Here is a 17,143-nt window from a genome sequence, read left to right on the forward strand (position 1 = left end):
TTCATGTTGAAAAAAATCCCAAACATTTATTGTACGTGTTGAATAAACATTTCCCGTTCATGTTGAAAAGAAATATGTTTGTGTTAAATACATGTGACATTTCATGTTCAAGTTAAGAAAAATGTCCTAGGGTACAACCAGGTTGAATAAATGTCATATTGAATGTTCCCTCCGACTTCTTGCGCTTATTGGGGTCGGTCGGTGGGGTCGCGGGCCCGGACTTCCCTATTTTATGGAACTGCATCTTGGCCAGGTCGTCATCGTCGTGTCATCGCAAATGAGAAATGCTTCTCAACTGACCTCTTAAATAAAATGCCCAAAATGACATATGCGTAAACATGTCCGATTTAACACACACGTTGAATCGACGTGTCACATTTCATGTTCGTGTGCTTGACTTGTCGTCGTCCTGATTTATTTTGGCCAAATCTCCGAAGGAGACGGTCGCCGAGCCTCGTTTGGCTGCTTTGGCCTGAAGACAAAAAGAAACAAACACAAAATCACCATGAACACGGTTGCCCACATTTGACTTTGGAAGTGGATTTCTGGTCTTGATTGTTCGTGTAGTGAAGAAAGGCGCGCGATTGGACGGCGGCGTTTCACCTGAGAGTGGTGAGGCTTCCAGCCAATCATGTAGAGGATGTCAAAGGTGGCGGGAACCGAGCCGTCCTCGTTACCGTACATTTCTGACACAAAATGAAAGGTTTCACTTACGATACATCCCTCTTTGTCGATATCTATCAATCACTTGGCGTTATGTTTGCGTCTTTCCCGTACAGTTTCCTGTTTTCGCAAAGCACTTTGTAAACACGTTGGTCGTCATGGAAACGCACCTTTGTAAACAGCTGCCGCCGCCAAAATGGTGTCCCGATGCAACATGGATCTTCGGTTCAAAGCGCAGTTACTCTCGCCCATACCTGAACACGCACACACGCACTTGGGTCGGAAACTAACGCCAGTGACGCGTGACTGTAACGTGACCACTTTTTCACCAACAAATAGTCTACCGTGTTACTAGTTCCAAACCGATAATCAGATGGAAGTTACTTAACAACTCACTCAGTTGGTAAATCGTTAGTAACACAACGGAAAGGACCAGAATGTTACGACACTAAACAGCCAACAGTTGCTGTAAGGGACATTTTGTTTTTCAAGAAATTATTATTTTGTTCATCACAAACAAACGCATTTTTAAACATGCACGCGTATTGGGCCTGGCGAAAAAGTGATTTGCAACTTGTTTTTTTGCGCGCTTACAAAAAAAATGTCTCTTCAGTGCCCGCTAGAAACGTGCTGAAAGTACATCAAAGGACGACTCGGCCATGTTTGTCCCACGCCTACGAAAATTCATTCATTTCCCGTACCGAGGCGGGGTACAACTTGAACTGGTCGCCAGCCAATCGGAGGGCACACATAGACAAAACGATCTTCCCACCGACGGGAAATGAACCTCACACGCATGTATTGGGGATGTGAGAGGAAACCGGAGTACCCGAAGAAAAGCCACGCAGGCACGGGAGAGAACATGCAAATTCCACACAGGCTGGGCCGGGATTTGAACCCGCAACCTCAGAACTGTGAGGCAGATGTGCTAACCGGTCGGTCACCGTGCCACCGCCTACGAAAAATTGGTACGCATAATCGTAGCAACCCCAGACGCCAAAAAAAAACGGTTGCACGCAATGCTGTACGATTACCACGAGGGAACTGGGAATGACCTTTCATAGGTAAAACATTTTTTTTATTTTTACTCTTTCAAAAATGCATTGATAGCAAATGCTTTGGCGTTGACAAAAAAGTAGGGCTGTCAATCGATTCATTTTTTAAAAATCAGATTAATTTTGATTCATTGCAATTCATCACAGGCGCCAAATATACCACACATATCGTAACACATTTTGCTCAGAGATGCTATTTACTCTTCATATCGGTTTGCACGTGTACACGCGCGTGCACACTTTGGGGAGGCGGCGCGAGCGGGAAGTGTTTTTGATGGAGGTCATATGAAGGTGAACCCTAACCTTGTAAATCCATCATCAACTCCATGATGCCTGGATAGCAGACCTGCAACTCGTCGATATCCTGAAACCACACACACGCGCGCGCAAGTCGTGACGTTCAGTATGTGAACCATGTGACAGAAGTCACGTGATTATGCCACAGCATGTGACGTATCGCGTCATGTGACGCGTATGCAAGCGTTGATGTGCAACACCTAACTCATGTGACCTGTGCCCAAATCGCGTGATGTCAGATGCAATGTGTGGAAGTCATGTGACAGATGGAAGTCGCGTGCAAGTGTACAAACAGCAACCGGTTTGTATTCAAAAAAACATTCAAAATGGAACTTCTACACAGCTATATATTACTACTACTACATAGGGCAATAGAGAATTTCACGCTATATTATATACATATTGGTGTTTGTTTTTAAAGCTTTTTTTTTTTTTTTAGGTCTGCAACAAACCATTATTTTAATAATCAATTCTGTTTATTATTATTTTCAATTTATCAATTAATCAGATTAAGAACCATTTTCTCAATTTCCATCCCTTTATTGAAAAACACGACATTATTTCAAATGGGCAGTGCAGAAAATGCACAAACAAATTGATGATGATTCAGTTCTTGGTTTGGTTTGTAAAATCCGTCGGAAAATCGCCAAAAATGTTGATCATAGTTTTCCAAAGTAAAAGCAGATGTCTGCAAATGTTTTAATAAAAATAAGGTCTGCAAACATGGTGGACGGCAGAAATTTGAGAATATTTGCGGTCGAGAGGCTGAAATTCTGAGAATTTTGACAATTTTAAATTCAACAAGGTCTAAACGATTAATCGATGATCAAAGGTTGGCCATTAACTTGATAATCGATTAACTGTTGCACTTCTACTTGTTTCATGGTTTTCTTTTCATTACTATCTGATCATTTGCATTACCGTATTCATGTATACAAGAATAAGATTTGTATACATTAATTTGACAAATTATTACTATAACATTATATTGATGTTCATATAAAGTACTAGTTATAGGATCATAAGAAAGCAAAGATGGGGGGGGGGTGGAATCAAGAGGTTTGTACTTTTTCCTATTCCTATTGGAATATGCACAATTTGTTTAGTCTGTTTTGTCGCCTTTGTTCAAAGTTTGAAATGAAGAATTCAATTCAAAATGTATTTTGAAGTCATGCGATGTATCCAGAATAGTACGCCAGCGTGTTCGTGTCGTAAAAATACACAAAAGGTGAAGTGCACGGGCGACAGACTCGCAAAGTTGGGGATATTTGGCTTTCGAGTGAAATTTCTGGATCACCCGAAAGTGCACTGCGACCTTTCCAGCTGAGCCTCATTTGACCTGTGAACATTTGAATGCAGATGCCCACCCGTTGCCTGTGTCAGCCGTTTGACAACAAGGAAGGCAAAAGGCAAAATTCTAAATTCCTAAAATGGCCCCCAAAACGTCATCGTTAAATTCCAATTGCTGCGGTGAGCTTCGTGTCATCAGCAGCTTGCAAGAGGGCGACTGGAAGCGTCACAGAAAGGCACACGAGTGGATCAAACACCTGTCGTGAATTTAGCCATTCAGCTGCGTGCAAGTTGTGCAAAAAGTACGGAAACATACAACAGTTCAAAAGTTTACACTAGGTCAAATGAAGTTCCCCCGTAAAGGTCACAGTGCATTTTCAGCCGGAAGTGGCGTTTGCCAAACATTTCGCGCGTGTCGATGTTAGCGACGTCACCACGGTGAGCGTGTTGAATCCGGCCCGTCCCAGCAGGTTCCCCACGTCCGTGACGGCGGCGTAGGGCGAGACGTGCGCCGAGAAGCCTCCCTCTCGCTCCGTCTCGGCCAGCTGCAGCGAGCAGCGCAGCTCGTACAGCGTCTCGCCGCCGGCCGCGGCGCCGATGAACACGCCGTCCGGCTTCAGGACGGCGTGGATCTGAAGGAGACAGATACGTGAACAGTCGGACGACCGGGAGGTCTCGTACAGCTGCGAGTGCTAAGGAAGTCTCAAGTCTTAACCGCAAACTTTCAAGCGAGTCCAAAGTTACCGTCGGGGGAAAAACTAAAGAAAAACGTGTCAAGCTGGGTGGATTGAGTCCCCGCGAAATTTCCAGCTAGTCGAGTCAAGTCACTACCCGGGTTAATGACTTGACTCGCCTGAACGCTCCAATTCAATTCATTGTGCTGCTCCTGTTGGCCACCGGGGTGCAGTATAACACAGTCATGCAGACACAAAGGAGAAGAATTAGTGTCAGTGACTAAGTCATTTTTTGCAGAGGATAAAGAATATATGGGCCATTTTCATATCATTTGATCAGTCACGCTAAAGACACGCCCCACTGAATTTCCTTTGGAAAATCAATTCCTGATGCGAGTATTTGAATTAGTGGCAGTTGCTATCCATCAAAAATCTGAATTGGTCCTATTTTTCAAACGTTTAATGCCAAAAGGCATTAATTACCTTTACCGTGAGGTGTCCCAAATGAAGCTGCAACATATTTTGCGCTGATGCTCATGACACTTTTGGATAAATCGGACCTTTCTCCTCTTTTCCATGAAAAAGAACACAAATACATCTTGGTGTCCCGCTTCTTTGGCAAATGTCGCTCTTGACCGTTAAAAGAGAGCATCACGACGATGTTGCAATACACCGGACGGATCTGTGATGCGGCCGCCATTTTGCATTTCCACAATAGCAGACAGCAAAGTAAATGCTGTTATTTCAGGACACCGAGCGCTAATCTGCTCCTCGTGGGCCTGGCGGCGCCTCGCGTGGCAGCCGTCGCCCATTGGTGCATGAATGCGTGCGCGAGCGGCTGAATGGGAGGCTTTGTGAAGCGCTTTGGGCACTGGGATGGTGTCGATCAAGCGATCATATCCGTAAGTGCCGTCCATTTTCCATTTCTCACATATGAAAGAATAGATGAAAGTGCTGCAACGATCGATTGTCGTTACTGCTATCGCGATTGTACAAAGAAGAAGGAATCCGTCCGTTTTCTCACACGGGCCGCTGGAGCCTATCCCAGCTATCACATGTAAATTGTGCAACTCACACCATTTTTATTCAGCTGTTTGACTTTACCGTGAAACATTTTTGTCTTTGCTGTTATTAAAAGTGTATGTCAATGGGCCACCGCCATTTGCTGTGTCACGAAGGACTGCCTTTACGACGAATGCCTAAAATGTGACTTCTACTGTAGTTGTTTCAGCATGGGAGAAATTTACACATAGAAAACCATGGCAGCAGAAAAAAAAATGCTATATATTTTTTTTACGTGTATTTACAGTTGTTGATCAAATCATATGAAAATGACCCATATGCCTGTGAGTCTTGTGATATGGTCTGTCTCCATGTGTTACGCCACCATTTGTGTTCACATATCCGTTGCGCTTATCACACTAATTGTTAGCCCGTAAGTGGCATTTTCCATTATATGTTAGCTTTAAGCTAGTGGCGCCATTCTTAAGGCAAAGTTCTTTGGTTGTTTTGAATACACACTTGTAGCACGGTTGCAGGTTCAAATCCGGTCTGGCCTGTGTGGAGTTTGCATGTTCTCCCTGTGCCTGCGTGGCTTTTCTCAGGGCACTCCGGTTTCCTCCCACATCCCAAAAACATGCATGCATGCATGCATGCGAGGTTCATTGAAGACTCTAAATTGCCCGTAGATGTGAATGTGAGTGCGAATGGTTGTTTGTTTCTATGTGCCCTGCGATTGGCTGGCAACCGGTTCAGGGTGTACCCCGCCTCCTGCCCGTGCTGGAGCCTGGGATAGGCTCCAGCACGCCCGCGACCCGCGTGAGGAAAAGCGGCTCAGAAAATGGATGGATGGATGGAACGTTACTTGTCGGCAAATTTCAAGACTGTTAACTATTGTTCTGCTGTGGTTCTCACCCCGGTTCCTCTTGCCCGTTCTGTCCTTCCGTATGTCCCCTAAAATCCTTTTCAGTCTGGCTGCATTTTCAATAAACATCAGAATAATAAAAAGAAGCGCCGCACAACAAAACGGTTCCCGCACAAACGGCGTAGAGATCCACCAGCTGAACAGGACCGTTTAAAAGAAAAAGAGAAAAGAAAGTCGTGAAAGTGTGAAAATTGGCCCCTGACCGCAGGCAAGTCACATGACATCACTGTGATGATGTCACGATAACGTCATCACCGACCTGTCTGAGCGCGGCGGGCAGGTCGTTGATCCAGTGCAGACTGTGTGGGTGAGACAAAGAGCACAGGTCAGAGGTCAGCAGAGCGAGCGAGCGAGCGCTATAGCTGGGCAATTATTTTGATTGCTATTGAAATCATGATTAATAAACACGATTATTCATTATTTCAAAACAAATGTCCAAACCTCAACTTTAAATTGAATTTAAAAAAACAACAACCAGAAAATACATTAGTAACAAATAATAATAAATTAAAACAATGGCAATAAAAAACTAAATACAAATGATTTCCTGCTGTGCGCACCTTGTCCTTTAGGGGGCAGTGTGGTGCATGCACGGAGAGACATGAGCATGAAGATAAAAAGAGGAGAAGAATAAAGTTGCAAATTAACTTTCTTAATATAACTCATTTTTCAAAGATTATGAAGCATACACGCCTGTGAGTATTATTTTCCCTTTCTGTATGCGTTACTATGACATTTGTGCGCGAATATTCGTTATCTGAAGGTCAATCCCTCCGGTGATCAAATGCTAATTTAAACTAGCCCATCAACAGGCTTTTCCATTGAGTGTTAGCATTAAGCGGGGGATGCTTCTAAAACCAAGTTTGTGTTGTATTTAAATGTACAATGCGTGTAATTCTTAGTTTGACGGTAAACTCCGACTTGGGTGTCAAGAAAGCGCTTGAAGCACCTCAGGGAGGGCAGAAGAACACGCCTCGCTCGCTGCCTTCAGGGTGCTTTGACAACGCAGGAACTGGCGTGCGCGCGCACACACACACACACACACACTGCCCCGTTCTGTTCATAAATCCTTTTTCTTCGATTAGAACGTTTGTATGACGATGGTGAGAAATTTTGAAGAATCGCCCAGCGCTAGCGAGCGAGCGTCCGTTCACCTCATGCTGCTGAGAACCAGATCGAACGAGTTCTCCCGGAAAGGAAGGAACTCCTCGTCGGCCGCCAGCGCGTGCCGCCTCATCTCGCCGGCGACGTTCTGCCTCTGGACACAAAAGTTTTGGAACGCACATGGGAAGCGAGGCCTTCAAAGAAGTCGGCGTTCTCGTCCGCAGGGAGCGGCGGCGACGATCACATACCAGGGCGGTCTCGGAGATGTCCGTCAAAAACAAACGCTCCACCGTGTCCTAAACGACAAGTGGCAAGCAAAGCAATGACGGCGAGTGACCGAACCTACGAGTACTCAAACTTACTTCAACGAAGGCGACGTGATCGAATAATGAAGAACAAGATTAGCGCTGCGCCCGAGATGACAAGCTAACAATTAATGGACAACTAATCCACCATCAAATTCATCGAAAACTATTTTGATCATTGATTAATCATAGAGACCTTGTTTAACTGTCCAAATCCTCAGATTTCAGCCTCTCTGATTTCTGCGGTCCTCCATGAAAGCACGCCGATTCGGTTTGTGTTGAATCAAAATAGAACATTTGCAAACATCTGCTTCGACTTTGGAGAACAACGATCAACATCTTCGCCGATTTTCTTACGGATGTTACGGACCAAACCGGGAACTGAATCATAATCATTTTATGGGGGGAAAAAAAAAAAACTATCAATCCGTTTCATCTCGGAAAATGGTTAATTGCAGCTGTAGCGTGAAGAACATGGACTTGACGTAGTTGAAACAGCCTCACGAGCGTTTATCAAACAATATTAATACCAAAACTTAGTTGAATGATGTTGACATGATTAAATAATGGAGCTTAATAGTACCTTACAGCCTTATTATGTACATTACATTAAAGGTCAGAGGACAAAGATGTGCACATTGTTCTTGATCACTCGAGAACCCCTTTTCAAACCACATCTGCCATTTCGAAGTGATTATATAGCATATTATATTGCCTCTATGACAAGCCAAGAGACACACGTTATACCGCTACTCGAGCGAGGGGCACGCAATCTATCCGAATGCTGCATCCTATGTCAAAGCTGAAACATATTTGAATCCGGTGAAAAATAGGACGGCGGCGGATAGTCACCGCACCCCGGCGTCTCGAGCTTCGGGTATGTTCGGGGAGGGCTCAATATGTGTCATAAAAACCTCATTTTGACCTCAACTACGGTGGAAAACTTGCTGGAAGTTACGTGCGTGTATTACATAACATATTAACAATGCCAATATGAATTTGAACTGACCCCGTAACATCTTTGTCATCTGACCTTTAAGCTGACATGATTAAATCATGTTATTAGCACCGTACCTTACAGCGTTGGGGAGTAATGAATTACATGTAACGAGATTACATAATCAATAAGAATACAAATGTATGCAATTGGGAGAAAGTGTGTCATTAAATTTCAGTGGCTTTTGCAAATGTCCATGATTACAATTCTGGTTACATTTGAAAAATAGCTGGGGTTTTTCTATCACTTCCTCCTAAAGCCGACGCTTGTGATTGGCTCTCCGGTCATGTGCTATTCTGCTGTGTTCTCAAACATGACATATTTTTCCAACTGTGACCTCCAATCGATTATTTTTCCTGAGATTTTGTTTCTTTTTTATTGGATATAACCTTTATTTATCTGGGAAGACTTCATTGAGATGAACAATGACATGATTAAATCATGACGATTGGTAGCACACCTTGCTTAAATGTTGCGCAATGTGACCTCGTCCGGCGCCGATCTCCAACGCCAGAGGAAAGGTCCTGAAAGCACATAAAGAAGATGATCAATAAACGACAACGTGACGCACGCACGGTGTGTGTGTACGTGTGTTTGTGTGTGTGCTTCAGGAAGTCACCTGGCCACATCGTACACACGGTCCGCCACTCGACTGCCAACCTGCGCGCGCATACATGCGCAGACACACACACACACACACACACAATATCTGAAATAATACATCAAGGTAACTGAATGATTGTATATTTGGATAACTGTCATGTTTGAAATTCATTGAAAACAGTTTTCCTATTGTTCAAATGCGACTGTAAAATATGTGAGTCTGATTATTATTATTATTATTATCACATTTACGAGGAATGTCCCGACCCAACTTTTCACTTCCGGTCCGATACTGCCGCCTTGAGTTCTGGCCGATACCGATGTCAGTCCGATCCCGTTTCAGCAATAATCACACATAATTTACTTATTTGGTAGTGTGGGACGTTAGAAAAGGCTTGATCAAGTGATATCACTCCAACAGAGAACAACAGTAAGGATGAGGAAAAACGGACCCATTCATGATTAACCAACGGGTTACATAAAGTAACTGCTGTGCACGTCTCGACCTCTAAGGGGCAGTGTGGTGCGCGCAATGAGATACACACTTTCAGTAACAAAGAAAGTCCCGATCGAATATTGTCAATATAACTCGTTTGTCACAGTGTTTGAAGAATATATGCCGCAGAGTATTGTTTTGTTGTCTGTTTGTATGCGTTTATAAAGCATCTGTGTACCAATATTCATTATTTTGAGAGATATTAGTGCCGTGAGTTCAATGCTAATTTTCTGTAGCTCCTCAATGGAGTTTTTTGATCCATTGTGTGTTAGCTGTGAGCGAGTTGTTTTTGTGAACAAAAACGAAGAAAGAAACATAGGCTGAGATGTGTTTGAACTTGTTCTCTTGCCGACATCGGACCGATATCCGATGTCAAAGGGCCGATCGGGACACCCCTAACATTGACCTTTCATTATTTTAATGTCTTTAACTAATATATCATGTATATCAACAGTTTGATACGGTCTACATGTTGGGTGTATAATAATTCATCATTAGTCGCTACATCGCTGTGTGAATATGATTATTTTCCTTCCCGCTTGGCACTAATTGCACAAATATCCCAGTGGCTATTACTTATCATATCCCAACATGCAATAATTTAATCATCTGGATTTGTATTGTTTTAGATAAGATAGAAATGAATTTCCCCTCAATGTTTTCTTGTTTTTTAAGATACATTTGAGTGCATACAGCAAGTGTGACAATTTGACATTTGAATTTCCCTCAAGTTCTCCATCAGTGACAATATTTTGTACGTCATTCCAGCCACTCCCCTCGAGCAGGAGGCTCAGGAGCATTCGGTGCAGGACCACCAGGGTGAGGAACGGCTTCTTTCCGGAAGTCCCCTCACCCCGTGCCTATTCATCCCTGCACGACGAACACTTGATTCTTTTCACGTATAAAGGACCATGGAAATATAATGTACGGTAATAATGCGCAATAAAAGCCTCTGGCGTTTGTATTTTTGCAAAAAAATGATTTTGTCTTGTCTTATTTTCTTTTTGACCTTATCTTATTTCATGATTTTTATTTCTATTTCACAGGTCTTGAGACGTATTGGGCCAATCTGGGACCTTGGGTATCAAATTTCGTGCCATATCGTGTAAATGTGTGTCGGTAGGACAATCAAAACTCATTGAATCATTGTAATATTCGAATCCTCCCGTGTCACTAAAAAGGCTGCTGCAAATTCAGCAGCAGCCAAATTCAAAAGAGTTCAGAGTCATTGTCAGGGCAGCCAAAAAACACACAGTTGAAGGACTTCTTCTGTTCCGACATTCTCTGTTAAAAGTCCTCATCGTTATCTTTGTCAAGGCAGACAAGATGGTGTACCTATTGAAGTTACCGTCACGCACACCTCTCACATCTTTTTCTCTCTTTTTTTTTTAAGTATACAATCTTTAACATTTGATCAAAACTCAAATGGCAACAATCCCTTTCATTCAAATGCTAAGTACCAATGGAGCAGTAGCAATATAATAATACTAATAATAACGGCACGGCGGCCGACTGTTAGCACGTCTACCTCGTGAGGTCGCGGGTTCCGATCCCGGCCCCGCCTGTGTGGCGTTTGCATGTTCTCCCCGTGCCTGCGTGGCTTTTCTACGGGTACTCCGCTTTCCTCCCACATTTGCCCGTAGGTGTGAATGCGAGCGCCAATTGTTGTTTGTTTCTATGTGCCCTGCGATTGGCTGGCCAGAGGCAGCCGGGATGGGCTCCGGCACGCCCGCGACCCGCGTGAGGAGAAGCGATACAGAAAATGGATGGATGGATCCTAACAATAATAATAACTTGCATGTACATAGCGCCTTTTACGAGGTGAAGGGAGAAAGCAGAACAAAGGAGACGAAACAGGGGAGTTGCAAAAGACTTGCTTGCGGATCTCGAGGGAGGGAGGGGGGTGGGGGGGGTCGCGAAGGGATGCGCACACGCACAAAAAGACACAAAAAAACAAAAAGCGCAATCAAATGAAGCCCAAATAAGATCGGCTTCGTGCGGTGTGCAATTGTTCGCTCTTTCGATCAACTTGAAGGATTTCATTTAGCGGCCACATCGGTTTGGAAAGGGTTGACATTGGGAAAATGTTGCCATACGACAGAAAGAAGGAGAGGAGGGTCGCAGGGTCCAGAAGCCGCGGTGACGTCACTGACCTCCTCCCTGACGTAGTCGTACTTTTGGCCGCGGCGGTCCGCGGCGGCTCGCTCCTTCTGCGTCTTCTTGGTGTTTCGGTCGAACACCCCGCGAGCTGCCGACCGCCCGAAGCTCCTGCGGGCTTGGGCCCCCCAGCGGCGGGGGCAGCGCGAGGCGAACATCGCCGTCGCCAGCGTCGCCAGCGTCGCCATCGCCGCCATCTTCTTTTTGTCGCGCTTGCTAGCGCATTATTGCCACCTACTGGTATGGAGTAAAGGGCAGTTACGTCTACTAACCTCTAAAATATCACACATAACCTTTCATCGAATGACAAATGATTCAAATGAGATTGTTTCATTCTAAACACAGCCACCCCAATTATGAGAAGGTGCACATGCAAACACCGGAATACGCTGTTGTTTATTTTGACTTCTGTTGAAAAGAGTTTCCTTTTTTTTTTCTTCCAAATGAGTTGTATGGGTCAGGCGTCACATTAAAGGTGAAAAGTTGCATTTTGTTTAATGTTGTTCGCTTAAGAACAGTCTCCACAAAGTCAACAGCGTAGTTTGTTTAGAAATAAAGTTGAGTTTGAAATACAACTTTAAAACAATTCAGTGCAATCAATTCAATCAATCCTAATCTCAAAAGTTGTAGAAGGTGTGACAACTTTTTTAGCGTTCCAATGAGCGGAAACCCTTTCCTGACCACTCCGATCTATGTTGCAAGATCGGACGAGTTGACTCGCAACTTGCTTCGACCGAGTCGTGACTCGACTCGACTCGCTTCATTTCGCCCCCCCAGCCCCGCGGTGACTCGAGACTTGAAGGTTACGACTTGAAACCGTGCCTGTTCCACATGGAATAAGGGCGCTCGGTCACGATAGAGAGATATCTTCAGCCCACTTGCCAAAGATATGCACAACTCAGATAGCTGGTGAAAGAGTTCAATGCTATATGTAAAACATCCATCTATCCACCCATTTTCCGAGCCGCTTGTGCTCACACGGGTCGCGGGCGCGCTGGAGCCTTTCCTAGCTATCATCGGGCAGGAGGCCTGAACTGGTTGCCAGCCAATCGCAGGGCACATACAAGCAAACAACCATTCACACCTACGGGCAATTTAGAATCCTCAATTAACCTAGCATGCATGTATTTTGGGCTGTGGGAGGAAACCGGAGTGCCCGGAGAAAAGCCACGCAGGCACGGGGAGAACGTGCAAACTCCACACAGGCGGGGCCGGGGATTTGAACCCCGGTCCCCAGGACTGCGAGGCAGATGTGCTAACCAGTTCGTCCAGCATGCCGCATATATGTAAAACATTCAGTACTAAATTGTTCTCAGTCTTTGATCGTTTTCAGCTGTTACCCTCGAGCATTTTTGCACGAACGCGACTAGACTTGACCTTTAGTGTGAGTGCTTTGTCCACCTCTGCCGGTTGCAAAAGTGTTTTTGGGAAATAATTTCAAGTGTGCTCCAGTCGCACCGGCGGGCGCTGACTCGCTTTCTTCAACAATGACTTCGCAGCAGTTCATGAAATCATACCTCGACGTCCTTTGGGCGGTTATGAAACTCGACCCAGGCGGGTTTTGTAATCCAGCCGCCGGGCCAATCACGGGCGAGTTTGCGCTCACGTGACCTGAGTTTTTATGTAAGCGACGAGCGTCCGCGGAGAAAGTCCGTGGACGACTCGCCACAGCAGAGAGCAAGAGTCACGTCAATGACGCCGAAGCTTTATGTTTTGAAACGACGACATCAACAACAACAACAACATGTCGCTCCAGCAGCCCGCAGAGGACGCGGCTTTCTTTGTGGGCGCCGCCCCCGAGCAAGAGCAGCAGCAGCAGCAACTCGTCCTGCGGAAAGCCAACGCGTTCGCCTCGGAGGACTCGCTCAAGGAGGCCATTTACTGGTTCTCGGTGGCCTTGCGCTGCGGGCCCGTCAGACCCGAACAGCTGAGCACTTTTGTGGACTGTATAGTGCGGAAGCTCAAGATAAAGGCCGCCTCCGGTTCGGACTCGCCGTCGGAGCAGGGCCAGCAAGTGTTCGACTGCCCCAATTGCCAGAGCTTCTTGGGGGACCCCGTGACGCTGGCGTGCGGACACTCGTTCTGTAAGAGGTGCGTGACACGGCGGCTGCTCTCCCGCTGCAAGGTGTGCCAAGAAGCGGTGAGAGGGGACGGCAAGCCCAACGTGATTCTGGGCGGACTCTTGGCCAAATGCTTCCCCGGCGAGGCGAAACGCTCCAAAAGACGCGGCCAAGTGGACCAACTGTGCGCGCGCAAACGCTACCGAGACGCCGTCAAGCAAGCGAGCGACTTGATCCGAGCAGGTGAGTGTGGCGACACGCGCTCCCTGGTATCGAGCGCACACGTAACATAGACGTAGACCGGCCTTCCGCCATGTTGAATGTGGCAGATGGGGCGCGCGTACAGACGGACGCCACCTCGCTCGCATTCGCAACTTCAACGGGCCTCCTCCACCCAAACGATGCGGACACGCTTTGCTACTCTGCGCACAAGTCCGGCTTCTATGCAAAATCACGTGACCGATGTTCTTGTCGCCGCCCGCCTTGCGTTTGCTCGTTAATGGGAATTCTCGAGCTTTCAGGCATCTCGGCCAGATGCCCGCGGCATAAACTCAAAATAAAATGTGCCACAGCCCGCATCCCGTTTTTTTTTTTTTTTTTTTTAAAGGGAACACACATCCCAAATTCAAGACTAGTACAAACTAAAAAAATAGTTTAATATAATCTTTTCTAGAACTTATCAGCATAGTGGCATCATTGACCAACTAATCAATTAACTTTTAAAACAAATAACAACAGCTTCAACTAGGGCTGCAACAATTAATCGATGAAAATGGCCAACTAAAAGTGTTGACAACAAATTAGATTATCGATTGGTTGTGTCGCGCCGTTATGACGCCAATCGCCCGCTGCCCTGCGCGTTATTAGGACTCCCACCTGGTTTCCGGGCAGGATACGCCCCGCTGCAACGTGATTGGCTCCTGCGTCGCGGGAAGGGCAGGCTTGGCAGATGGAACGAGATGTGACTTGTCACATTTGGATGGTATAAAAACCAAGAAGTTTGTTATGGCTGGGGTTGGGGCTTACAATAAAGAAACTGCCTAATTTTTCCTCTTATGAGCGTATTAAAGGAAGGAAAAATATGATGCACGATCTAACAAATGCATCCGCCCATTCTGTGTACCACTTAAATCCTTCTGAAATATCACGAACGTGTGCGGAGTGAATGTTTTGGGGGGCCGGGGGCTCAAACGCATCCACGGACCGTGGGTCGTATACCTGATGTCTCGCTGGCTATACGTCGCCCACCCGTGCCACGCCGTGTCGGTCAGGTGACGGGGCAGACGCGCGCTATAGGAAATGGATGGACAGATGCGTCGTCACGTATTTGTTTGATTGCGGGCGAATGTCAAAATCCCAAAGGGGATGACTAGACTAACGCATCACCTGCTGCTGCTGCGGGATCGCCGTCACATCAGGTCTGCGCCGACGTTCCGTCTGACTCTTGTTACCGATGCGAACTGAACAAAAATGTCCTCGTTTGACACCGACAACAGATTGTTTGTTTGGCTGCTGTCACTGGCTTGCGCAACTTGTTTTTTTCAGCGTGACGCACTAAGAATAAAAGTCGAGTTGCGCAGTGTTTGCGATGAAGCTTGAATAGAGGACGATTGCAAATCATTTCTCCTGCCTCTCTTGTCTCTCCGTGGTCCTCCAAGAGCCGGAAACGACAAAGGAGGTGCGACTCTCGCGGGCAGAGGCGTACACGTCCCTGAAGCGGTTTGATCTGGCTTTGGAGGACATCGAGTTTTGTCTCGCGTCCGGCTGTTCTGCTGAGGTAGGTCACGCTCCTTCATACTTCCACGGGAAATGTCGTCCCGATCGTGACTTGAGTGCGTCGAGCCCACCGACATTACGCCAAGATTTTCGTCATCGGCTCAAAACGTTGATTGCAGCGCGGAGGTTTATTAAAACAACGCAGCGACGACCAAATAATGCCACCGGCGCAGCGGCGATTAGGCGACCTGCAAAATGTTAAAAACATTAGCTGCAACGAACCGTTATTTTTTTTAATCATCGATTTATTTCATGTTTTCAATTCATCGATGAATCGGATTAAAACATGTTTTTCTATTTCCATCTGTTGATTAAAAAACAGGACATTATTTCGTACATCTGTCAGAAAATCGGCAAAAACCTTGACTTTTGTTTTCCAAAGTAAAGCCGCATGTGTGCAAATGTCTTATTTGGATTAATCAGTAAACCTAGAATAATCCGTCTGCTTTTCACGAACGGCTCCAGAAATCTAAAAATGCTTACTGTTGGGAGGCTGAAATTCCCAGGATTTGGGCAATTTTAAGTTAAACAAGGTCTGTAAATAATTACTAGATTATCCAAATAATCGTCCATCAATTTGCTAATTGATTAGTTGTCAAGTAATCGTTAATTGTTGCCCCTCTAAAAACATGACGTAGTAAATTGTGTTCTTCTAGAGCAGCGATTTCCAACCTTTATGGAGCCAAGCAACATATTTTACAATTGACAAATCTCACGGCACACCAACAAACAAAAATGTCAGAAAAAATGGGTTCCATTCATGACTATGCACTTCCTGCCATCTAATAGAAGACCATTCGTTTGTTCCGTCTGTCACTAGGCCTCACTGGCATAAATAGAGGAACAAAGATACATTATTTCGTCACGGGAGCTAGCGAGCTAGCGAGCGAAGGAGCTAAACCGCTAGCCGGATTGCGGCGACGCCGTTTAAAGCGGGTCGCTCACTGGCGGGCGGTCCCGAACGGACCCGCGCCTTAGCCAAAAAAAGAAGTCGAGTAAAAGACTGCGAAAAAAACAAACAGATAAAGCAAGAGAACATTTGCAGAGCTTCCAACCTATACAAATTCGCTTCCAGAACAATTTGTCTGAATGTCCATATTTTCAAAATTTTGTCAAGAACATTTCCGTGCGACAGTCGTAATAATAATGATTTCATCACTTTAATGTTTTCATTGCATCGCCCTTGTAATGGCGGACGCAGTTGCAGCCCGAGTCAACGTACCAGGATATGTGATTTTGACATTCCATCATCCAAAATATCTGTGTCTATGGATTCATTTGCATTTTGCCAATTCTGTTTTCAACCCCGGTAACAAAAAAAAACAAACCATGCAAGTCTATTCAAGCAGATGAATCAGAATCCGTCAAAATGAAGACTCGGCACTCTATTTTGCAAGCAAACAAATAACATTGCCGATAGACTGAATTGGATAGTTTAGTTTATGTATGGGCGATAGTTTTGGGTTCCGTTTGGTGACGTAACATGGAAGAAGAAGAAGAAATGTAATTACGTCTTCTCTTGTATCTGTATTCCGTGATAAGTTGCAGGGGCTCATTCTTCCCGGGCTGGGACTCATTGTTTCCATGACGTGCATCCCGGGCGGGACTCAAGTGTAAAATGATCTCAGTTGCAGTGTCACGGTATTACCATTACAGTTGTAAAATGTATTATTTAGAAATATTTGAGTAAGTTAAAACAGCCTTTCCCCCCCATTGAACATCAAGTAATTTATTTTCAAACA

The 17,143-nt window shown here is 45.4% G+C and overlaps 2 protein-coding genes across 11 annotated transcripts in view; one reads left to right on the plus strand and one right to left on the minus strand.

Moving 5' to 3' along the window:
* ndufaf5 (NADH:ubiquinone oxidoreductase complex assembly factor 5) lies at positions 1-14,890 on the minus strand. 8 transcript variants are annotated; one of them, XM_061771108.1, is made up of 11 exons: positions 14,844-14,890; positions 11,562-11,802; positions 8,770-8,833; positions 7,256-7,303; positions 7,058-7,161; positions 6,163-6,202; positions 3,740-3,937; positions 2,022-2,082; positions 834-917; positions 604-686; positions 1-472 (listed from the first exon to the last, which is right to left on the minus strand). In XM_061771108.1, the coding sequence occupies exons 5-11, from the start codon at positions 7,138-7,140 to the stop codon at positions 380-382; spliced, it is 642 nt and encodes a 213-aa protein (XP_061627092.1). In that variant the 5' UTR covers positions 7,141-7,161; positions 7,256-7,303; positions 8,770-8,833; positions 11,562-11,802; positions 14,844-14,890; the 3' UTR covers positions 1-379. The 8 variants fall into 8 exon arrangements, with proteins under 8 accessions (XP_061627092.1, XP_061627086.1, XP_061627085.1 ...); XM_061771102.1 differs by lacking the exon at positions 14,844-14,890 and adding an exon at positions 12,943-13,087 and having other exon boundaries at positions 3,743-3,937; positions 11,562-11,799; XM_061771101.1 differs by lacking the exon at positions 14,844-14,890 and adding an exon at positions 12,943-13,087 and having other exon boundaries at positions 11,562-11,799.
* Positions 13,174-17,143, plus strand: part of lonrf1 (LON peptidase N-terminal domain and ring finger 1) — a 16,803-nt gene continuing 12,833 nt past the window's right edge. The window contains exons 1-2 of one of the 3 annotated variants that reach the window (XM_061771088.1): positions 13,174-13,868; positions 15,284-15,402. In XM_061771088.1, the coding sequence (XP_061627072.1) occupies positions 13,310-13,868; positions 15,284-15,402 (678 nt within the window). In that variant the 5' untranslated portion in view covers positions 13,174-13,309. The remainder of the gene's footprint in view (positions 13,869-15,283; positions 15,403-17,143) is intronic. The other 2 variants (XM_061771091.1, XM_061771090.1) reach the window with 2 other exon arrangements.

The sequence above is a fragment of the Phyllopteryx taeniolatus genome, chromosome 4 (assembly GCF_024500385.1).
Source record: "Phyllopteryx taeniolatus isolate TA_2022b chromosome 4, UOR_Ptae_1.2, whole genome shotgun sequence".
Lineage (NCBI taxonomy): Eukaryota > Metazoa > Chordata > Actinopteri > Syngnathiformes > Syngnathidae > Phyllopteryx > Phyllopteryx taeniolatus.